This window comes from Dendropsophus ebraccatus, chromosome 5 (assembly GCF_027789765.1).
Source record: "Dendropsophus ebraccatus isolate aDenEbr1 chromosome 5, aDenEbr1.pat, whole genome shotgun sequence".
Lineage (NCBI taxonomy): Eukaryota > Metazoa > Chordata > Amphibia > Anura > Hylidae > Dendropsophus > Dendropsophus ebraccatus.
The window spans coordinates 93,282,891-93,308,740 of record NC_091458.1 but is presented as its reverse complement, the minus strand read 5'-3'; the positions used below and the strand labels follow the sequence as shown (position 1 = coordinate 93,308,740).

The 25,850-nt window shown below is 41.6% G+C and overlaps 1 protein-coding gene across 2 annotated transcripts in view; it reads right to left on the bottom strand.

Annotated features, from left to right (window-relative positions):
* POGLUT2 (protein O-glucosyltransferase 2) overlaps positions 1-25,850 on the bottom strand; it is a 64,687-nt gene that overhangs the window by 17,920 nt on the left and 20,917 nt on the right. For both annotated transcript variants that reach the window (XM_069970736.1, XM_069970737.1), the window contains 2 exons: positions 19,251-19,420; positions 4,726-4,963 (listed from right to left, as the gene is read on the bottom strand). In XM_069970736.1, the coding sequence (XP_069826837.1) occupies positions 4,726-4,963; positions 19,251-19,420 (408 nt within the window). The remainder of the gene's footprint in view (positions 1-4,725; positions 4,964-19,250; positions 19,421-25,850) is intronic.

Sequence of the window (25,850 nt, the reverse complement as noted above, 5' to 3'; positions counted from 1 at the left end):
AGTTCCTTAAAATTGCTCTATTCCCAGCCTTAGGCTGGGTTCACACACAGTATATTTTACTCAGTATTGTGGTGCTCATATTGCAACCTAAAACGGGTGGATTAAAAACAGAAAGGCTCTGTTCACACCATGTTGAAATTGAGTGGATGGCCGCCATATAACGGTAAATAACTGCCATTATTTCAATACAACAGTCATTGTTTTAAATTAACAGCAAATATTTGCCATTAAATGGCGGCCATTCACTCAATTTCCACATTGTGTGAACAGATCCTTTCTGTGTTTTCAATCCACTCCTGGTTTTGGTTGCAATATGAGGACCACAATACTGACTGAAATATACTGTGTGTGAACCCAGCCCTATAACGCTTTTATCCTTTGGTCTATGGGGCTGTAAGAGGTGTAATTTCTTGCGCCATGATGTGTACTTTCTATCGGTACCTTGATTGCGTACAGTATATGTGACTTTTTGATCACTTTTCATTACAATGTTCCTGGATTGGATGTGGAATTTTTGCACTTTGGCAGGTCTTTGCACTTACGCCATTTACTGTGCAAGATCAGGAATGTGATAAATTAATAGTTTGCGCAATTAAGCACGCGGCTATACCAAACATGTTTATTTATTTATTTTTGTTTAGAAAATGGGAAAAGGGGGTGATTCAGACTTTTATTAGGGGAGGGTTTTTTTATGAATAAAGACACTTTTTTTTTTAAATTGTACATTAAGTCCCTGGGGGACTTCTAATACAACTACACTGATCTCTGATAGAGATCAGTGTAGCTGTATAAAACAGCACCGATCCATGAGATCGGTGCTCTTTTGCTATGGTCTCCTGCAGACCATTGCAATAGAATACCGAGGCGGGATCAGACTCATTTCATCGCTGAGGCCCAGCTTGATAAGACCAAGGGATCCCCCCTCCGCGATCGCATCACACCAGGGATGGGCTGCAAATAACACATTTAGATGCAGCTGTCATGCTTGACAGCTGCATCTAACAGTGTTAATTGACAATCGGCCAGCCCCCGCTAATAGCTGCGGTCCCGTGCTGCAGATAGCAGTTGGGATCGCGGCAGTTCAGAGCGGGGTCGCGCCGCGGCCTCCCTCTGAACTCCTCTTCCAGACATATGCAGTACGGGTACTGCATATGTCCTTAAGAGGTTAAAGAAGTCCGGCAAAAAGTATTGTATTGCTCCCCAAAAGTTATACAAATCACAAATATACACTTATTATGGGAAATGCATATAAAGTGCTTTTTTCCCTGCACTTACTACTGCATCAAGGCTTCACTTCTTGGGTAAAATAGTGATGTCACGACCCAACTCACAGAGCTGTGCGGGCTGTGGCTGCCAGGGAGGATGATGGCAGGGGGACACTGAGGGACACAGAGCACTGAAGGGACACTGAGCATCCCCCTGCCATCAGGTAGGTATGGTATTTCCTGACCCCCATCTGGCTGCATTTTTGGCCCCCCAAAAAACAACATTTAGAGAGTATGTTATTTTTGGGCTATTTTTTAAAGCAAATGTTCTGTGTGTTTTCCAGCCTAATCCCGTTTTTTCACTTAAGTCCACTTTAGGAAACAACATGATTTTTTTTTTTTTTTTTTTTAAAAGCATGGGTAGAAAACAAATGATCTTTCTCTAGCATGTAAATTAATTCAACTGTGTTTGAACATATACCGAGTCGCACTGTATATGAGCACTGATCTGCAAGATCAGTGCTTGCTTACAGAGGCTGTTACAAGGCTTAAAGAGGACCTGTCACCCCCCGTGCTGGGGTGACAGGCTCCTGACCCCCTGCTAGATCCCCCTATACTCACCTAATCGCGCGGGGTCCCGCTTCCGGATGCGCTCGAGTCACTAAGATTTCAGCTCCTGAAGCCCGACGCGCGCACACAGCAGAGTCCGACGCTTATAGAGAATGAATGAGGAGTCCGATGCTCTGTCATTCTCTATGGGCATCGGACTCTCCTGAGAGCGCGTGCACCAGGCTTCGGGAGCTGAAATCTCAGTCACCCGACCGCATCAGGAAGCGGGACCCGGCGGGATCAGGTAAGTATAGGGCGCTCTAACGGGGGTCGGGAGCCTGTCACCCCAGCACAGGGTGTGACAGGTATCCTTTAATAATCGTGTGGCCAGGGTTACATAAACAATGCTAGATTGTAATTTTTACTTCTTTCTACTCACTTGCATTCCCTCAATAAAAAACAGGAGCCTAAATCTGGCCTTACACATATAATAGCTGTTAAGATTCTGAGCCTTGCTCCCAGCATTACAGTGTTTGCTTGTTTTTTTACTTGGCTCCCACAAGTTGAACATGCCAGCCTCTTCCCTGGACTGAGAGCATTTCCTAAGAGGCATAACCCTAACTAACAGGAGTGGAGTGGACAAAGTGGGAGCCAAACAAACTCTTCTGTCCAAAGTCAGACAACCAGTCTAATTCCATATTTTACACTATACCTACTTTTAGAGGAATGATTTTATCTCCACTGCACAACCCTGATTACTTAAAGGGGTTGGCCACTTTATAGTAAAATAGTTCAGTTTATAGTATTAAAATATGTTCTCACTGTATATACAGTACTAGCAGCAGTTCTCTGTGTGCCTCATAGTGCTAAAATCAGACTCCCCCAGGCTGTGCTGTCCTGGTCTGTGGTGAGTCTGTCCATAACATGGCTGACATAGAGGAGCATGTGACCATACCCCACCTCCAAGTGTCCTCCATAGAGATATATAAAGGCTCAGTGGTGGACACTGGGGGTGGGGCATGGTCACATGCTCCTCCATGTTGGCCATCTTATGGACAGACTCACCACAGAGAAGGACAGCCCAGCCTGGAGGAAGGGAGTCTGATTGTGGCTTTATGAGGTACACAGGGAGCTGCTGTCAGTATATACAGTGAGTACACGTACTAATATACTGTATACTGAACTATTTTACTATAAAATAGAAAACCCATTTAAAGGGGATATCCAGGATTAGAAAAACATAGCTGCTTTCTTATAAAAAGTCTTGTCCATAAGCTGTGTGTGGTATTAAAAATTGGCTCCATTTACTTTGATTGAATTGAACTGCAATACCACACAAAAACTGAGGCCAAGAGCGGCACTGTTTCTGAAGGAAAGGAGCTATGTCTTTCTAATCCTGGATATCCCCTCCAAGATTCAGCATTTCAGCAGCCAAACAACATAAAACGTTCGGTTGCCATTTGGTAGATACCCGGTGAGTATTCCTCATATAGTGAGATACTCCTCACATAATGACATAACTGTCATTAACTTTTCTTTCACTCAGATGCAGATCTTACACCAATATTCTCCAGCTGTTTGTAGAAATGTTATTATTTTTTTAAAACTTTAAACTAGGAAAACACATTGTTGATGTCCCAATGCCACTTTCTCTAGTACACTTTAGTGTGAGTCTTTTAAGGGTACTGACCAAAGTCTGCATTGTGTAAGTGCAACACCTTAACACCACTTTATGAGCCAGTTTCCCCTCAAGAGTTGAACAGCTGATAATTGTTATACTACATCTCTATTAAGATAAACCAAGATGACACTATCTTTTATAGCGAAAGTGTTATATTATCGGTTTATGCATCTAAGTTTTACTACCACAATAAAGATAATACAATCACCTTTAGAAAATGTAGAGAGATCTCTAGATAGGAAAGGTGTAGATTTTACTTTTACATTTGAACAAGCAACAATTGAAAAGTCTGTAATATAAAGTAACAGTAAAGGCAAAGGAAACCTTGCTTTAAAGGAGAAGTCTGGCCAACTGAAAGATTTTACATCCGTCAGGGTCAGGGTGGAACATAAACTCACCTCTCCTCATACCATAGCTTCGCTGGTTTGACGCTCTGGGACCCCACCAGGCTCTGGGATCTCTAACATCTGGGATGTCCCGTCCTGGTTGATGGACTGCCTACTCACTCAGTCAGTGACTGGGGCGGGAGAGCGCTGCTGTCACTGATTGGCAATGCATGAGCAGGGACATCATCAGAACTTGGGAAAAAATGACTTTCGAAGGGGGTCCCAGAGCAGGGGCGGTAAGCAATGATTGTTTGATGTTCCTCCCTGCTCCTGCAGGCTGTGAAGTTTTTCAAATGACTGGACTTCTCCTTTAACAAATTTAAGTTATTTTACATATCATATGGTAGCAATTTGACAAAAATGTTTGGCTTAGCACTGCTGTACACACTGTGTACAGATATTCAGAGGAAGTCAACAGAAACTTTACTGACTTCCTTTGAATAACTGTACACTCAGGAGCAGAGCCAAGCAGTCCCAAAGAGAACTAAGCAAGCACAGCACTCAGCAGATATTTGTAAATGTGAGCATCTCAAAGCCAGGACTCCCACCAATCAAAACTGTTATCATGGTATTCAGAAGTTTCTTTAAGATACAGGTACCCTTTAAGGTAAATGTTTAGTTGCTTTACAACCAACCAACTGCCTAAGCTGCAAAGACCTTGGCTTCAAGCTCTGATGCTCCGAGTCTGTTTGCAGCAGCCAATGGAGGTAGGATGCAGCAGCCAATAGAGGATAAACATGGTATTACATGGTAACTATTTAATGAAATCTATAATTCAAGCACAGCTGGAGTCTGCCAGAACAGAGGCTGATCTTATCAAGCAGCTCTTCATCCTGGGTGACAGGGGAAAGTTCTGAGCAACCCTTTTAGTTATGTTTAATCTACTGATTTTTTCTTAACTCACCTTAAAGAAATCGAAAAATGGTATGGGTTGCACAATTGGACCATAAAGCTTCTCATCATGTTTGAAAAAAAAGAAGTGTGTAAATGCAGCATCTATCATGTCTGGATGCTTCCTGCCCAATTTCACCAGTTCTAGCCTCTCCTTACAGCTATCCCGTCCTCTCCAGAAGGCTGTATTGTTCTTCTCTTCCCATTTAGGGCCATGGTTTGCCTGAACAGACATCATGTCTAGACTCACCCTATAGAAATAATATAAAGGACAGACTTTCACAATTGTTTTCCCATTAGAATACATTTTAAGAACCAATCTGACATTTCTGAACTTTAGCCAAACTGAATACAGACATTCTGCAAATTAGTTCATGCCACTGTAGTCATGTTTGTATGCTGGTAAATTAATTCAACTGAGAACAATGATTTGGTTGGATAAATTGCCATTTCAAATTGTTATCCTCTATCCATAGAATTGGGGAGAACAAGCTGGGACCCCCATTATTTTCAAGAACAGGGACACAATTATCCATCCACCACGCATGCAGTCCGTACTATTTATATACTATGGGGCCACCAAACATTTCTGAATTCTGAACATAAAAATATTTAGGGACCAAATAGAGAATGAATGAAGTGTCAGTCATACACCATTACACCATTCATTCTAGGGACAATTTTGTCCTCAGAATCAGTGGTGGTCCCTGCGGTCAGACCTCCACTGATCAAGCATGTTATCCCCTATTCTATGGATATCAAGAAGCAGGGCCGGGACAAGGAGTTTTGGTGCCCTAGGCAGAGAAGGCAAATGGTGCCCCCCCCCCCCCAACCCAGTGTTATTAGAATCAGTGTGCCACAGATAGTATTATGCCCTGAAAGTGCCCCCACACTGTATTATGAGCCCCAATACATTTGGTAGTTACCTTAACATTCTTACCACCATACAGTGATTACATATTGCCTCTGAACAAAACCAAAAGATATCAACATTGATACCATTGAATAATACCGCCACAGTTGTATATAGACCCCCTGTGTGCTGCCCTCAGTAGTATATAGCCACCTATGTTCTGCCCTCATTTGTGCTATGATGAGATGCCTGCACTGCACCCATGGGAGCTTGTAATATCAGCCCTATGAGGTGTCTGCATACAGAGATTTATTGTCTATGTGCTCCATGGTGCTCTGGTCAGTGCAGGATCAGGATTATTATTAATAGACAACAGACTGCAGCCCCATCAATGTCCCCCAGTCATCAGACACACATCTGCCCACTGTCATCACACACACATCTGCCCCGTCATCACACACATCTGCCCCCAGTCATCACACACACACATCTGCCCCCTGTCATCACACACACATCTGCCCCCAGTCATCATACACACACAGCTGCCCCCTGTCATCACACACATCTGCCCCCTGTCATCTCACAAACACACACACACACCTACCCCCAGTTATCACACACACATCTGCCCCAATCACACACACACATCTGCCCCCTGTCATCAAACACACATCTTCCCCCTGTCATCACACACATCTGCCCCCTGTCATCACACACACCTTCCGCCTATCATCACACACACACATCTGTCCCCTGTCATCACACACACATCTGCCCCCTGTCATCACACACACACACACACACACACACACATCTACCCCGTTATCACACAGACATCTACCCCCAGTTATCACACACACATCTGCCCCCAGTCATCACACACACACACATCTGCCCCCTGTCATCACACACACATCTGCCCCCTGTCATCACACACACACACACATCTGCCCCAGTTATCACACACACATCTGCCCCCCCAGTCATCACACACATTTGGCCCCTGTCATCACACACACACATCTGCCCCCATTCATCACACACACATCTGCCCCCAGTCATCACACACATCTGCCCCCAGTCATCACACACACACATCTTCCCCCTGTCATCACACACATCTGCCCCCTGTCATCACACACACCTTCCGCCTATCATCACACACACACATCTGTCCCCTGTCATCACACACACATCTGCCCCCTGTCATCACACACACACACACACACACACACACACACATCTACCCCGTTATCACACAGACATCTACCCCCAGTTATCACACACACATCTGCCCCCAGTCATCACACACACACACATCTGCCCCCTGTCATCACACACACATCTGCCCCCTGTCATCACACACACACACACATCTGCCCCAGTTATCACACACACATCTGCCCCCCCAGTCATCACACACATTTGGCCCCTGTCATCACACACACACATCTGCCCCCATTCATCACACACACATCTGCCCCCAGTCATCACACACATCTGCCCCCTGTCATCACACACACACACATCTGCCCCCATTCATCACACACACATCTGCCCCCTGTCATCACACACATCTGCCCCCTGTCATCACACACACACACATCTGCCCCCATTCATCACACACACATCTGCCCCCAGTCATCACAGACATCTGCCCCCTGTCATCACACACACACACACACACAATCTGCCCCCATTCATCACACACACATCTGCCCCCAGTCATCACACACACACCTTCCCCCTGTCATCACACATCTGACCAGCCACATACCTGCACTCATACGTTCTGCTTCTATAATGGTGATGGACTAACCAGGAAGTTGAAAAGTCACCTGTGGGGTCCTCATGCTGATCAGCCTCAGGACCCTGTGTGGACTGTAGCTGCCTGCAGCCCCACAGTATCTTGAGTTCGGGGCCTCACAGCAGGGGACACAGGAAGTGATTAGTTAGGCAGGTCAGAGGCCATTCTGTCAGGGAACTGCAGTGTGAGATGGAGGCAGCTACTCACCTATCACTGCTGCCTCCGTCTCACAGTGGGAGCACAGAGCAGGGACTGGGGGCTCCTTACAACCCGACCCCTGCATCAGAAGTATTACAGCGAGGGTGCTGTGTACATGCAGGGCTCCAACACACCTCCTCTCTGTCAGGATAAAGCTGCTGCTGAAGGCATTATGTAACCGGGGGAGACTTTCGCCTGGGGCAGCTGCCCCCTCTGCCTACGCTCCTGGTAACAGTGCAGGGGGTGGGCGGGCCGTGGGTGCCAGCCTTGCAGGGGGGAAGCATGGATGGGTAAACAGATTAATTACCCATCCAGATTGCGCCCCGTGTCATCTGGCGCCCTAGGCCATCGCCTACCCCTGCCTACTCTTTGTCCCGGCCCTGTCAAGAAGGGTGCTAAGTAACTGAACTACCAGTTACATAAGATCTATCTCAGTGCCCATATTATGCTTGTCTGCTATGGGGGTACAACAAGCTCCTTACCATAACTGATGACATATGCAGGGCTATTATAATTTTAATAACGACTGGTTAAATGTATCCAATTCAATGCAGTCATTACATAGCTCATCCTAACAAAACTGCTTTCCTCATTGGTGTTTAATGTAAGCATCTAAGTGTCGAGGCACAAAAACATAATAAAAAGATATAGATGGCAATAGAAAATATGTTCACATTAGTTAGTCTCTACATAACAATAAATGCTTTATAACAATGTTTTATTGTCTGATACATTCTGAATAATTTACTTCTGAGAAGAAAACAAAAGAATGCTTGTAAGGATTTAGTGAGGAGAGGAAAATATATGCTTAACTACTGAATACAAAACACACAGTCTGAATATAAAGGCCATAATGCAGAGAACATTGCACAGCACAAATTTACAGCATTTTTTTAGGTTGGTAAAGTATACTACAGTATCTGAGCTATGAGATGCCCTCATATACTGCAGTATCAGACACTGTAGTATCTGAGCTATGAGATATACTGCAGTATCAGACACTTTAGTATCTGAGCTATGAGATATACTGCAGTATCAGACACTTTAGTATCTAAGCTATGAGATGCCCTCATATACTGCAGTATCAGACACTTTAGTATCTGAGCTATGAGATATACTGCAGTATCAGACACTTTAGTATCTGAGCTATGAGATATACTGCAGTATCAGACACTTTAGTATCTGAGCTATGAGATATACTGCAGTATCAGACACTTTAGTATCTGAGCTATGAGATATACTGCAGTATCAGACACTTTAGTATCTGAGCTATGAGATATACTGCAGTATCAGACACTTTAGTATCTGAGCTATGAGATATACTGCAGTATCAGACACTTTAGTATCTGAGCTATGAGATATACTGCAGTATCAGACACTTGACTGTTTAAAATTTAGTAAGATTTTACCTTTTTAATTTGAAAAGATTAAACAAATAACATGTATCTATTAACCCTTAGGGGACACAGACAGTTTTGGCATTTATGACACAGCCAAATTTTTCAAATATGACATGTGTCACTTTATGCCTCTGTAACTTTGAAATGCTTTTATCAATCCTTGTGATTCCCAGATTGTTTTTTCGTGACTTATTCTACTTTATGTTAGTGGTAAATTTGGATCGATACCTTTAGCATTTTTTTGTGAAAAACTCCAAAATGTTGTGAAAAATGTAAAAATTATTGCATTTCTCTAAATTTGAAAGTTTCTGCCAATAAGGAAGATAGTTATACCACATAAATTATTGATTAATTCATATCTATAACATGTCTACTTTATATTGGCAGCATTTGGTGAACATGCTTTAACTTTTTTTTGGATTTTAGAGACCGTAATTGTTTAGTAGCAACTTTCAAAATTTTTGTGAAAATTTAAACTCAGATTTTTTTAGGGACCAGATCAGTTTTGAAGCATATTCTAGAGGCCTGTATACTAGAAAACACCCATAACTCCCCCCATTTTTAAATCTTTACCCTTTCAAGTATTCAAATTGACATTCATACAGTTTTTTTTAACCCTTTACGCATTTCACAGGAATAACTTCAAAGAAAGTGTGAAAAGTAAAAATTTCCACTTTCTTTGCAGAGATCCCAATTCAATCCTATTTTTTCATACCAAACCAGCTATAAAAAGTAAAATGTAATAAAACATTTATTCCTCTGAATCTGCAGTTTTTATTAATACCCCATTTGTGGACATAAAGTGTTGCACAAGCGCACAACATGGCTCAGAAGAGAGGGAGCACCCTTTGGTTTTTGGAGCGTGGATTTGGCTGGAATAAATGTAGGAGACCATGTTACAGTTACAGAGCCCCCCTAGTGCTGAGACAGTGGGAACCCCCAACAAGTGACCCCATTTTGAAAACTAAACCCCTTAAGGAACGTAACAAGGGGTACAGTGGGCATTTTGACCCCACAAGTTTTTCACAGTTTTTTGCAAAAGAGGCCCATGAACATTAAAAATCACACTTTCACACAAGATGATCCGGCCAGAGACCGGCCGTTCTGTCACGGAACGGCCGGACTCTTATGTAGTGTGAACATAGCCTTAGCCCCTAAAGCACAGAGTCCCCCTGAGGTAAGTTAACAGATGAATGACAGAAAAGAGCATAACATTTACATTATGAAATGTTACCAATAAAGGTCTCATTACTATAATATTTCAGACTTTTTTTTTTTTTTTACACAAAAGAATTTAGCATTATGGTACGTTCACACATACCGGATCCGCAGCGGACTTTCTGCTTCGGATCCACAGCAGATTTCATCTAAATAACTGAATACAGATAAGAAATTTGTACCCCTTCTCCTAAAACTTCTCCTCTCTTTCTATAACTCTCTACATGATCGGACCTCTGTCCCCTCTGAATTTCTTGATGCCCTGATCACGGTAATCCCTACACCTCATAAGGACTCCACGTGAACTGGGAATTACCGCCCAATTTCGCTTATAAATTTAGACACTAAACTTCTTACTTCAGTCCTTTCTTCTCGTGTAAATCTTCTCCTTCCCTCCTTAATACATAAGGATCAGGTGGGCTTCATCCCAGGGAGGCAGGCCCCGGACAACGTACGCAAAGTATTGGACCTTATCCAATGGTCAAATGCTTACTCACGGCCTATGATGTTGTTGGGTCTTGATATTGAGAAGGCCTTTGATAGTGTGTCCTCTTTGAAGTCTTACGTAACATAGGATTTGGAGGGTCCTTTACTCACTTACTTCACCTTTTATATTCTAATCCCTCTGCTTATCTTAAACTTCCTTCCTCCAACGCACAACCCATCCATATAGCACATGGAACTCGCCAGGGGTGTATCTATACAGCATAGATCTTAATGAGAGATCAGAGTGCTTATACTAGAACTCCCTCAGGGGGGCTTCTAGTATATGTGTAAAAGTTTTTTAAAAAAAGTGTAATTATTAAAGGGGTAGTGCGGCGCTAAGAAATTATTCACAAAATAACACACGTTACAAAGTTATACAACTTTGTAATGTATGTTATGTATGTGAATGGCCCCCTTCCCCATGTTCCCCGACCCCCGCCCGTGGACCTGGAAGTGCAATATACATACCTGATTTGTGTCGACGTGTGCCGCGTCATCAGCTGCTCAGCCGCCAATCACGGCTGAGCACAGTTATGACGCGGCAGAGGGGGGGGGGCATGAGGGACAGCAGGAGCGTTGTTTTAAAATAACAGCAAATACTGTATTTGCCATTAAATGGCGGCCATCCACTCAATTTCAACATTGTGTGAACAGATCCTTTCTGTGTTTTTAATCCACTCCTGGTTTTGGTTGCAATATGAGGACCACAATACTGACTGAAATATACGTAGTGTGAACCCAGCCTAAGGCTATGTTCACACTCTGTATCTGTGCGGCTGTATTGCGGGCGGTAAATCATCGGCCGGATTTTTCCGGTTCATGCGTACGCTGGAAAGTATACGATATACGGCTGCACAGTGCACACTATGTATGAATCTACGGCCCTATCGTAAATGGACCCGTAAAAAATAAACAAGACCATTGTTTGCGGCTGGAAATGCGGCCGTGGACAGGCGGTCCGTACGGAGTACTTCCAAAATAGCCGGCAATGATGCCGAATGCCGATGCCTCTAATAGTTAATATATTAAATTAATGAAACACATTTTCTTTGTAATAAAGTCCCTTTCGTTGTTCAATAATTTAATTCTAACGAATCCATCATTGTGCAATTAAATATACTGTTAAAATAAATATATATATAAATAAATGTATATTTATATATATTTATTTTTTGACAGTATATTTAATTGCACAATGATGGATTCGTTTAAATTAAATTATTGAACATCGAAACTGATTTTATTACAACGAAAATGTGTTTTATTAATTAAATATTAATTAGTACAGGAAGCTCCAGTAAGCCGTTAATTCATATTGCCGGCAATAGAGCATTCTGTACTAATCATCACTTTACTTTAATTAAAATATCAAATGTTTCTTCTAGTTATGTTATCACAATAGCATTATTAGAAGAAACATTTTGAATTATATGTGCGCTCAGCTGATTGGCTGATCGGCTGAGCGCACGTATAATTAGCGGGTCCGCAGCACAGTGACTTCATTGTGCTGCGGACCAGCGAAGAGGACACATCGGGGTGAGTATAGAGCTCTCCCCACCCCCTCCCCTGCACTGCACCCCTTCTAGCAAGGAAGGGGGGTCACTTAACCCCTTCCTTGCTGGGATGGGTGCAGTCTGACATCAGTCTGGCCCCTAAGGGGTTAAGGGGGATGCAATACATCCTCCCTTAACCCCTTGGGGGCCAGACTGTAAGCAGAGATCTGTAAAGATGCTGCATACTGTAAGGTGCACAACACCGCTCACAATGATGGGTGTTGTGCTCCTGTTTGTGTGTTTTTTGTGTGTTTCTCCCTTTTAGTTTTTCAGATATCGGTATCCTGTGGATTACGTCGGATTCCGTGGACTACGTCGATGACCAGCGGTTGTTTGGTGTTTTTTTTTAATAAAATGGTCAATGAGGGGTGTGGGGGTGTTTTTATTTGAATAAAAAAAAAATTTCACTTGTGTGTTGTCTTTATTTCTTTACTTTATAGACTTAGTAGTGGAAGCCGTCTAATAGACGGAATCCATTACTAAGTTGGGGCCTAGTGTTAGCCGGTATAAAATGGCTAACAATAACCCCCCATTATTACCCCAGTACCCAATGCCACCAGGGGTACTGGGAAGAGCCGGGTGCCAGTGGTCCCGGAGCGTCAAAATTGGCGCTCCTGGACCGGGTGGCAGCAGGCTGGTAAGATTTAGGCTGGGGAGGGCCTAAAACAATGGCTCTTCCCACCCTAGTGTTACCAGGCTGCTGTCGCTTGGTTTTTAACCCGGCTGGTTATAAAAATAGGGGGGGACCCTATGCGATTTTTTAAATATTTATTTATTTAAAAAAAAAAACGCATAGGGTCCCCCCTATTTTTATAACCAGACGGGTTAAAAACCAAACAGCAGCCTGGTAACACCAGGGTGGGAAGAGCCATTGGTTTAGGCCCTCCCCAGCCTAAATCTTACCAGCCTGCTGCCGCCCGGTCCAGGAGCGCCAATTTTGACGCTCCGGGACCACTGGCACCCGGCTCTTCCCAGTACCCCTGGTGGCATTGGGTACTGGGGTAATAATGGGGGGTTAGTGTTAGCCATTTTATACCGGCTAACACTAGGCCCCAACTTAGTAATAGATTCCGTCTATAAAGTAAAGAAATTAAGACAACACACAAGTGAATTTTTTTTTTTATTCAAATAAAAACACCCCCACACCCCTCATTGACCATTTTATTAAAAAAAAACACCAAACAACCGCTGGTCATCGACGTAGTCCACGGAATCCGACGTAATCCACAGGATACCGATATCTCAAAAACTAAAAGGGAGAAACACACAAAAAACACACAAACAGGAGCACAACACCCATCATTGTGAGCGGTGTTGTGCTCCTAACAGTATGCAGCATCTTTACAGATCGCTGCTTACAGTCTGGCCCCCAAGGGGTTAAGGGAGGATGTATTGCATCCCCCTTAACCCCTTGGGGGCCAGACTGATGTCAGACTGCACCCATCCCAGCAAGGAAGGGGTTAAGTGACCCCCCTTCCTTGCTGGGAGGGGTTCAGTGCTGGGGAGGGGGTGGGGAGAGCTCTGTACTCACCCCGATGTTGTCTCTTCGCTGGTCCGCAGCACAATGAAGTCACTGTGCTGCGGACCCGCTAATTATACGTGCGCTCAGCCGATCAGCCAATCAGCTGAGCGCACATATAATTCTAAATGTTTCTTCTAATAATGCTATTGTGATAACATAATTAGAAGAAACATTTGATGTTTTAATTAAAGTAAAGTGATGATTAGTACAGAATGCTCTATTGCCGGAAATATGAATTAACGGCTTACTGGAGCTTCCTGTACTAATTAATATTTAATTAATAAAACACATTTTCGTTGTAATAAAATCAGTTTCGTTGTTCAATAATTAAATTTAAACGAATCCATCATTGTGCAATTAAATATACTGTCAAAAAATAAATATATATATATAAATATACATTTATTTATATATATATATATATATTTTTTTTTTTATTTTAACAGTATATTTAATTGCAAAATGATGGATTCGTTTAAATTTAATTATTGAACAATGAAAGGGACTTTATTACAACGAAAATGTGTTTTATTAATTCAATATATTAACCATGAGAGACATCGGCATTACTGCAAAGGATCGCAAATCCCGGTAATAGCAATTCATGTAAACTGTGTTCCCTGCTTTCCCAGATGCATCCAGAGGTGTTTGCATCACTTTCTAAAGATTTTATTTGTTATTTTTAGTTGAACCAGATTTCCAAGTAAATGACCGTATGTTTTCAGCCGCATGTCTATTTTTTCCCACGGCCGTAGTTTCAGCCGCACATTTCCAGCCGCATAAAAAATACAGCCACACACATACATAGTGTGAACATAGCCTAAAGTTGTATAACTTTGTAATGTGTGTTATTTTGTGAATAATTTCTCAGCGCCGCACTACCCCCTTAATAAAAAAAAACCTCCCCTAATAAAAGTGTGAACAACCCCCCTTTTCCCATGTTATGAATAAAAATAAATAAACAAACATGTTTGGTTTCGCCACATGCGTAATTGCCCGAATTATTAATTAATCACATTCCTGATCTCGCACGGTAAATGGCGCAAGCGCAAAAAAATCCCAAAATGCGAAATTGCGCATTTTTGGTCGCATCAAATCCAGAAAAATTGTAATAAAAAAGTCGCATATGCAGAATCAAGGTACCGATAGAAAGAACACATCATGGCGCAAAAAATGACACCTCACACAGCCCGATAGACCAAAGGATAAAAGCGTTATAGGCCTGGGAATAGAACGATTTTAAGGAACATATTTTTGTTAACAATGGTTTGAATTTTTTACAAGCCATCAGATAATATAAAAGTTATACATGTTAAATATCGTTGTAATCATAACAACTTGAGGAACATATATAACAAGTCAGTTTTACCCCAGGGCGAACGGCGTAAAAAAAATACCCTTCAAGAAAAAAAAATGTGTTTTTTTTTTTACAATTTCACCACACATTGAATTTTTTCCTGCTCTTTCAGTGTACTTTATGAAAAAATTCAGCCGGTCATCTCAAAGTACAATTAGTGGCGCAAAAAATAAGGGCTCATGTGGGTTTCTAGGTGAAAAAATGCAAGTGCTATGGCCTTTTAAGCACAAGGAGGGAAAAAAAAAAAAGCAAAAATTGAAATTGGCCCCATCCTCAAAGGGTTAAAGGTGTTGATGTGGCTGACTCCTCATACAAGATACATCTTTTTGCTGATGACTCACTTCTAACTCTTACCTCCCCCCTAACTTCCCTCCCAAATCTTTTAGCTACCCTTAGTGATTTTGAAAAACTCTCCGGCCTCCGGATCAACCAATCTAAATCTGAAACTTTATATTGCAATGTCCCTCTAGCACAACAACAATTGATAAATCTAAATTTTGTTTTTTGACCTCAATCTCGCACCTTGTCCTATCTGGGAATAAAGCTCTCCTTCTTACTTTCTACACTTTACTCCTCCAACTATCCCTCTCTTTTTTTCATCTATCCGTGCAGACCTCAAGAAATGGAATATCCCCCATCTCTCTTGGATAGGCAGAATAAATGCGGTCAGGATGGTGCTGTTGCCACGCGTCTTATATTATTTTAGTTGTCTGCCCATTCCGTTAACCAACTCTGATTTGGCGAGCCTCCAACGTGACCCTTTGCGATTCATTTGGAATGGCAGACGGCCATGAATATCTAAAAGGATGATGTTTATCCAAGTGCTCGGGTGGACTTTCTGTACCACACCTACGCAACTACTATAATGCTGCACGCTTGGCCCAATTACTTTTGATCAATGCCACGAACACTGCTCCTAGCTGGGTCCAATTGGAATCAGATTTAGTCTCGCCCTATTCCTTACCAGCGTTGATGTGGTCTTGTCTGCCCACTTTGCCTCATATATATGCTTCAGCCCAGGTAGTGCTTTATTCTCTGGCACTATGGAGAAAGGTGCGCTTTAAGTATAAATTGCAATCTGCTGTTTCCCCGTTGCCCCTCTTTTTTGGTAACCCTCACTTTCCCCCTGGTTTACTGCGGTCCCAGTTCACCTGGTGTAAAGCCAACAAGTTGTTTAGACTCCAGGATTTCTTGTGTAGAAAACGATTATATGCTGTGGAGGAGTGTGTCCGCCAATTAAGTCCACCTCCATCTGAAACATACCGACTACAACAAATTTACTCTTTTCCTCCCTTAAAGCGGTGGGAGTTGAGATCTCCCCATCCGACTTTGAGAGGTCAGCCCTATATACCTCTGAGAGGGTTGGAATGTTGTCTACCCTTTACAGGTTTTTGAATACACTCCCTCCCAACCATAAACTCCCTTACATGACCCAATGGGAGTCAAATTTACATATTACCTTGTCCCCCCTTCAAGCTAGTAGTGAATTACTCAGCAAAGGAAGCTGGCAAGTAGCGCTCACTGAAACTGCCCTCAAAATCCTCCATAGAACATCTTATGTCCCAGCTAGGCTACATACAATTTATCCCAATGTTTCCCCCCTCTGCTTCCGTGGCTGTCAAGCCATTGGTAACATGCACCACATTTGGTGGTCGTGTCCAGTGGTACAAACTTTGTGGTCACAAGTGGTCCAATTGGTGGTGGACGGGGTAGGCCATTCCTTCCCTAAAACACCCCAGATGTGTCTGTTTGGAGTCAAACCTTCACGTATGCCTTACAGATTATTTAAATTGGCTCAGTTTATCCTAATGGCTGCTAGAATATATATAGCTTCCTCTTGGAAAAAAAACTAATCTTTACCTAGATAAGGTGAAGGACTGTGTGAACGATATCATGTTGTCTGAAAAAATCACCGCGACTAGAGCGGAAAAAGTAGATGCAATTGAGAAGACTTGGAGACCCTGGTACACTTCTTCTCATGTGAGAGATATCTCATATTATATTACTACCTGATACGGCACTGTACGCTAACCATTTTTATTTCTGATGTCACACTGCACTGTATTTGTTTGTTATGTTGATTATTTGTTTATTCCTTCATATTTCCTCTGGTGGCCGAAAAGGCCCGTTTGCCTTGTATTATGCTTTGTCCTAAGCTTACAATAAAAATTGATATGTTTGACACTAAATAACTGAACGCAGCACCAAATCTGCATCATTAAATCTGCTGTGGATCTGCTGCGGATCCTGTACGTGTGAACACACCCTTACATAGATTTTTCTGACTACAAAGTACCACTCTACTTTTTGCTGTAAAGTTGGAAGACCTAAGAGAAAGTGTAACTGAGGAAAATAAAAAAAAAGTCTATGAATTAAAGCTGCTAAGAAAATTCCAGTCATAGACACAAGTACTCTAATACCTGGATTTATGAGCAATTAAATGGGGGTACCTCACAGCCCTATACCAGACTGATTCCAAATTACTGACCTTCTAGGTCCTCTATTGCTCTTCCATCTTAAAGTGTATCTAACCCCTAGACTGCTGGTACTGTTGCGTTGTCGCGGTCAATCCATGTCTGGTCCTGGGGTCCACATATATCTCCTGGTGCTGTTCTTTTTATAAAAACACTCTTCTAATCCAGCGGCGGAGTGTCTATGAGTTAGGGCCCAGAGCATCCATGCCCTAGGCCTGGATGCTCTGGGTCCCGCCCCATTGACGCAACGTTGCATTAAAAGTCTTTTTATAAAAAGGAAGGCACCAGGAGATATTTCAATTCCAGGATCAGACATGGATTGACCATGGCAATGAAATCTTACTGGATGGGGGTTAAGGGGAGCTGAGAGTGCCTACAGATTCACCTGCTTTAACTTATCCTAACAGTGCCCGATCCTCACATTCACAAAAACACTTAAGAGGTAAGCAACTGTTAGACACTGTTAGTCTGAGAACAGCAGCTGAAATCCAACATCCTCAACCCTTCTCTGCTCCAACATCTGTCTGGGGAGAGTCAAGAGTCCAACATAAAGGCCAAGAAGTCAGGAGGTTCCCTGGACTTTCATCGCATGTGATCAGCCAACATCTTTGTCACTAAATGTTTATCTTACCTGTCATTTGTAAAATTGCCTAAATAAAGAGGCATTTCAAGGGAAAATGTTTATAGGATATCAAATAGAATAAAAAGATATACTTACCTTCATTGCTACCCCAGTGTGCAGCGCTTCCAGGGTGAAACTGCCCACCCAGCTAATCAGTGGCTGAGACATGAAACCACTGTGGCCACTGACTGACTGAGCGAGCAATTCCAAGTGTGGAACTCAACCCTGGAAGTACTTGGCAGCAGAAATGGGACTCCAGAATGGAGGAAGGTGAGTATATGTTGTTCTTCTAATTGACAGCAGCCTAAGCTGCTGACCTGTATAATTTTTAGCATAGAATACCTTTTTAAGCTCTGTGTTCTGTAAGTTTGTAAATGTATTTTTCTAGTTTGCCAATAGGGTTATCACTCTCATAATACTTTTGTCTTTTGACTCAAACATATTGATTACCACATAGATTTACTAACAAACAAATAGCTTGAAAAAGAGGAGTACCTAAGAAACAAAACACGTTATAAAAAGCGGGTAACATTCTATTATATAATAAACACATAAAACTGAACAATTTACATTATTAAAAGGGCATTCCCATTATAAAAATATAACATATCTTGCCATAAATGTCTATAATGGATTTACTTTGTTAACCCGTTCCAGTCATCACTGCCATAACAAGCATATGAGGGCTCGTTTTTGCAGGACAAGTTGTTTTTTTAGTAGCAGCATAGAATTTACCCACGTACTAAATGTACTTAAACTTTCTATGTGTAAACATAGTTGCAACAGTCATAATTTCCTAATATACAAGTGAGGTTAACCAAAGAAGCAAACAAAGAAATTATTCCTATGTGGCTAAGTTCACATAATGACCCACACATTTTTTTTGTCTTAGACAGATAGCAACCAATTACATTCCATTTTGAGAAATGAAAGCTGAGCTGTGATTGGTTGCTATTTGTTTGCGGTAAAAATGTGTCTGAATTTAGTCTCCAATAGATTCATAAATCCTAGTCTAATTCTTTTACACTTCCATTCAGGACCAAATTACCTTCCCATGGTCTCCAGAACAGAATCCGTCAGGTCATATGTGGGCATGACAATATCCTTTGTTTCTAGAGAACCACACCAGGAGAAGATGGGGTGAAAGGGCGCCACCTTCCTCTTCTCTAATGGCCAGTCCCCTAAATTGACAAAAAATTCTACATCTGGAACTTTCACCTGCAAGATGAATACATTGGGATTAATTCATATTTGCTGTAGATAAACAGTAATGGATATTATAATTGTCATACAAATCTGCTAGGTAATGGAAAAATAGACAATTAATCTGAGCAGCCTCCAAATCAGTAACATTTATACCATACACTACACATACTGTACATTCCTACCATACTCAAGGCATGTTCTGCAGTGCATACAATGGTGTTTGCTGCCACCTGCTGAAATGTTACATTGTATTTACAAGGATAAGGAAATAATGCTACAATATACACATATTACACCAGATTTTTCCATCCAATGTCATGTGAACTACATGTAGCCCTAAGGAAAAACCAATACCATATCAAAGGCCCTGTAGGTCAGGACTGTAGATCTGGTCTTTCCATGTTACATTATATTTTTTTAGGTTTAAGTTTCATTTCAAGTAAATAGATACATGTAGCTGTCATGAAAACTGGAGAACATGGATGGTACTACCATGAAATTTCTCAAAAAGCATACACGTCTGGCTATCTAGGGCCAATATGGGAATGCTGGAGGCAACAAGCAGGAAACATTGCATTGTACCAAGTCCCATCTAGTGCCCTTAAGTCTGATATGGAGCACAGTGCCAGACCTACCTATGATCTGGCATAATTGCCCTGTGGTGTAGTTGTGCTAAATCAAAATATGCTGGATGGCAACAATGCTGGATCGACCACCATTTGAACCCAGTGTAAGTCTATGCTCACACTATGTAAAAACAATGGCCGTATTTCATAACAGCAGCTGTTGTTGTGCAAACAATAGGTGTTATTTTTGTTTTTACATAATGTGAACATAGCCTAAGAGAGTTACTGCCATAAGGCCAGGGTAACATGCATTGACAGGCACTCAGGGACTGTAAGGCAGAGAACCTAGAGAACAGCTTTGTGGGAAAATGCAGGAATCGTACCTACAGTATAAGGTGTTATATGTTCACACATAGCATTTTGGTTAGTATTTCCGCCAGTATTTTGTTTAGTATTTGTAGCCAAAATCAGGAGTGGAACAGAGAAAAATTATACTAGAAAGGTGTGCACAGTTTCTGTATTTGTAACTCACTGGAGATTTTGGTTGAAAAATTACTGAGTGTGAACATAGCCTAACTGTAAATATATTCATAAAATGGTTTATTTTAACCCCTTGTTAACCACCAATATGACTTTTTACGGCGGTGACTAATTGGGCCCGATTCTGATACATATGACTTTTCACAGCAGTATTAGAATAAGGATATGCCGCATCATGTGAGATCAGCTGTCATTATAATAGCCAGGTTCCCGCTGTAACTACCCAGAGCGTAGCAACAGTATAACCAGGTAGTTTAAGGAATTACATACCGCTGTCAAATGATGAATGTGGCATGCGACGGGTTCTGATAGTGTGACATGTCAGGAGTCCAAAAATCCAAGTAACGGGAATACAGGTGCCGTTACACCATAATGGCATGAGGTCCAGTGGTCTAAACAAACTGAAGTAATCACCGGCGTATGAGGACCACTTAGGACTAACTAATACTTAACCTTTAATGATGCATTAAAAATATACAACAAAAAGGTCCACACAAACAACAAAAAGAATATCCACTAATGTGCTCTATGTACAGTGAAGTAACCTGAAAGGCCAGCATGCATATCTGGGAGATTATCCCATATCCCCGAAGGGATACTAATAGTTAGGGACTACAGGCCAGGTGTCAAGATACATAAAATACCGTCTATGAGAAAGGGAGAAAAAAAGAGGAGAGTAATGGTGCACCCTGCTCTCTATCCTGATAACCTCTTACCCTGCCTTTTGGGGAACCCACCTCCTTAATAGGGTGGCCCCTAACCACGATGACGGTCCCTTCCTAATTGCACGTGCCCAAGAGGAAACAAGAAACACAGAAGACAGAAAAGAGTGAAAAAACAGTGTATACTCAAAACTACCTTAAAAACAAACAGCAAGAGATATCCTATTACATAGGTTATACTAATTCATACACAGCACCTATTTTATAAGCTGTGTTCGTTCCGACGCGTTTCAGCCATCCCAGTTGTGGACGGATTCATCAGGGAACACATATAGCACTCCAAAGGATGTGCTTAAGCCAATTCCTGCTGTGAAGGACGCCACGCGTTAGTACATCTGTATAGCTAAGTACAACAATTTGCTCCATTTGTTTATTTTTATCTATTTATTGCCCGAGTTTATCTGTATAGCTAAGCATAACAACAGCCTTAATGTGGGGCTATTCTCCTGTCATTTTTCTATCTGTTGTCACCATGCTGAGTACTAGTGACTTATCATTGCATTATTTGTACCATTCCTAAGAGGTCCATGAATATTGTTGTGATGAGAGGATATCCTTCACAGCAGGAATTGGCTTAAGCACATCCTTTGGAGTGCTATATGTGTTCCCTGATGAATCCGTCCACAACTGGGATGGCTGAAACGCGTCGGAACGAACACAGCTTATAAAATAGGTGCTGTGTATGAATTAGTATAACCTATGTAATAGGATATCTCTTGCTGTTTGTTTTTAAGGTGGTTTTGAGTATACACTGTTTTTTCACTCTTTTCTGTCTTCTGTGTTTCTTGTTTCCTCTTGGGCACGTGCAATTAGGAAGGGACCGTCATCGTGGTTGGGGCCACCCTATTAAGGAGGTGGGTTCCCCAAAAGGCAGGGTAAGAGGTTATCAGGATAGAGAGCAGGGTGCACCATTACTCTCCTCTTTTTTTCTCCCTTTCTCATAGACGGTATTTTATGTATCTTGACACCTGGCCTGTAGTCCCTAACTATTAGTATCCCTTCGGGGATATGGGATAATCTCCCAGATATGCATGCTGGCCTTTCAGGTTACTTCACTGTACATAGAGCACATTAGTGGATATTCTTTTTGTTGTTTGTGTGGACCTTTTTGTTGTATATTTTTAATGCATCATTAAAGGTTAAGTATTAGTTAGTCCTAAGTGGTCCTCATACGCCGGTGATTATGTCAGGAGTCCAGCAAAGAGGTCTGGTCTCTGACCCTTCTCCATGGCAGTCCCAGTGCCTTCTGAAGGCCTTTGGGCCTGTCATGGATATGCTGCTACACATGCCTCTGGCATGGCTGTGTAGATGTCAGCATAATGCTTTTTCTAACCTGCTGATAGTTTCCCTTTAATCAATAAGTTACATGAACCCCAAAATTGCCCCAATACAACGTAAAATTTGTACCACAAAAAACAAGCCCTCATGTGGCTACTTTGTCAAAAATAAATCGACGGTATGACTCTTGGAGGGCAGCAAAGAAAAAAGTAAGAAAATTACTTAGTCACTAAGGGTTACATTTAAACTTGTTTACTAGTATTCCCCTCTGCAGGTTTAAAAGGAACCTCTCAGCACAAATAGTAAGCTAGAACTTGCCAACACATAATAGGTGTCTTTAAGAGGTTATCTGGGCAACAACTAAAGTTGCAGGGCAGCAGTGGGTGGTTTAAACAAAAACAAACAAGTTAGGCTAGGTTTACACTGCGTTTTTGCAACCCATTTTTATCATGTTTTTTTGCAAAAAACGGATGAAAAAAACGGATGCATTTGTGTGCATTTGCAAAAACGCAGTGTGAACCTAGCCTTATACACACTTGTTCCAGTTCCCCGCAGCGGCCATGCTGCTGATCCTGGTCCCCTGCTGGTCTTCTCTATATCCTGGTTCTTGGGATGTCACGTCATTACAGGAACTGCCTGCTCGGCCAATCAATGGAACTGTAAGCTACTTGAGACCAGAAGAAAACAGAGGCTGTGGGGGACCAAGACAAGTGTACATAACTTGTTTATTATGTTTAATCCACACGCTGCTGCTCTGCCTTTTGATTTTGCCTTGATAACCCCTTTACCAATGATTATTACCTTGTTCACTTATAATGTAATGGTATTTTATGCAAAGCACATTGAAAGTACATAAAGACTTGGGACTTCTTACCACCTGTGAGCACATGTTAACACAGAAAAACACTCTGTAAAGAGGCCCCTCATAATCAACATGGAATCTGTTGGAATAGAGTGGATTTTGAAGTGGTTTATGTGGCTAAAAAAAAGCCAGCTGTGTACATGTAAGCCGAGCCATTCTGCCTGACAGAGATATGCAAAAAGAACTAGTACGTTTTCTCCAGGCTTTACACATGTAGATACTCAATATGATCCTTGAAACTAATCTTTGTCATGGGTCATATGACACCAAATTTAGATTTGCTGCCAAAGTCCTGGTGTTTATTGAACTCTATTGTAATGCCATATCATAGATTGAACTTTGAAATCATAAACTTATAGGACCCTGCAGTAAGTGTCAAATAAGCATACATATATTCAGTACAGTATATACATGTAGGCTTTAAAGGGGTTTTCCCAGAAGGGAAATCATTGTAAAAGGGTGGTCTAAAAATAAAACTAGGCATAGTCATCTGTTTGATTCTCAGGGTATGGACATTAAGTGGTGCCATAATCCCATTGCTTACAACTTCCTCTAACATTGCCATCACATAGGGAATGCTTGTTGAGTCAATTACTGTGCGTCACTGCTGCATCCAGTGATTGGCTGATGTCAGAAACATCAGGGAAAGCAGTGAGCTGAGGGGACTGGGCACAGTCAGAACATTATTTATTTTAAAACATCCTGACATCTTTTCCATGGGGCCTTCTATTCTTATTAAACCTATAATCTTACCATTTGTACACTGCCCTGGTTCTAAAGCAAAGGAATTGTTTCTTTTATTTCCTGGCCACGCTAGTTACTAGATTCAGTTATAAGAAATATCTTCCCAGCTCATTCATGTAAAGGATATAGAGAACTCTAGAGTCCTGGAAGCAGCAGCAAGTAAAGTGACAGCTTATATGTTGTGTCATGGCTTTATCTACAAGCAGTATATCTCTTCATCTGCCTTTAGCATACAATGTACATTTTATCTAATCTCCATCAATGAGAATATCATGAAATTACAACTATCAATGCAAACCAACAGCTGGTAGCAAAGACAGTAAATAGATATCAAGGTTATAGCCCTAAATGCAGCTACTGCATTTTTCTTTTCAATGTATTCCCTTTTAACAGAATTTAACCCCTTGCCTCCGCAGCCTGTTTTGTCCTTAATGACCAGGCTAATTTTTCAAAATCTGACCTGTCTCACTTTATGCTCTTATAGCTCAGTGATGCTTTAACGTATACTAGCGATTCTGAGATAGTTTTTTCGTCACATATGACACTTTATATTAGTGGCAAAATTTGGTCACTACTTTGTGTGTTTTTTGTGAAAAACATCAAAAGATCATGAAAAACTAGGAAATTTTGCATTTTATGAATTTCTGAAATTCTCTGCTTCTAAAAAAGGAAGTCATAGCACATAAATTAGTTACTAAATCACATTACCAATATGTCCTCTTTATTCTGGCATAATTTGGGAAACATATTTTACTTTTTTAGGGTATTATGGGGCTTAGAAATTTATTAGCAAATTATCACATTTTGTGAAAGTTTCCAGAACTGTTTTTTTTAGGGACCAGTTCTTTTTTTAAATGGATTTAGAAGTCTGGTATCCTGAAAACCCCCATAAGTGACCCCATTTAGGAAAATAGACACCTTAAAGAATTAATCTAGGGTTACAATGAGCATTTTAACCCTACAGGGGCTGAAGGAAAGTATTCACAATTAGGCCGTAAAAAAATCGAAAATGAAAATTTTCAAATAATATATACGTTTAGATTAAAGTTTCTCATTTTCAAAAGGAACATGAGAAAAAAAGCATGCCAAAATCTGTAACGCAGGTTCTCCTGAATACAATGGTACCCCATATGTGGGTGTAAACAACTGTATGGGCACAGAGCCGGACTCAGAAGGGAAGGAGCGCCAATTAGCTTTTTTAATGCAGATTTTGCTGAAGAAATTTCTGAGCGCCAGGTGCGTTTGCAGAGCCCCTGTAGTGTCCGCAGAACAGAATCCCCCCATAAGTCACCCCATTTTCGAAAGTACACCCCTCAAAGAATTTATCTTTAGGTAGGATGAGCATTTTGACCCCACAGGTATTAGAGTAAGTATTCAAAATTAGACAGTAAAAATGAAAAACACGAATTTTTCCAATAATATGTTCGTTTAGTTTGAAATTTCTCAATTTCACAAGGAACATGAGAGAATCCGCACCCCAAAATTTGTAATGCAGGTTCTCCTGAGTACAACGGTACCCCATATGTGGGCATAAACCACTGTATGGGCACACAGCCGGGCTCAGAAGGAAGGGAGCGCCAATTAGCATTTTCAGTTCAGATTTTGCTGAAGTAGTTTCTGAGCGCCAGGTGCGTTTGCAGTGCCCCTGTAGTGTCCGCAGAATAGAACCCCCCCTAAGGTCACCCCATTTTGGAAAGTACACCCCTCAAAGAATTCATCTTGGAGTGTGG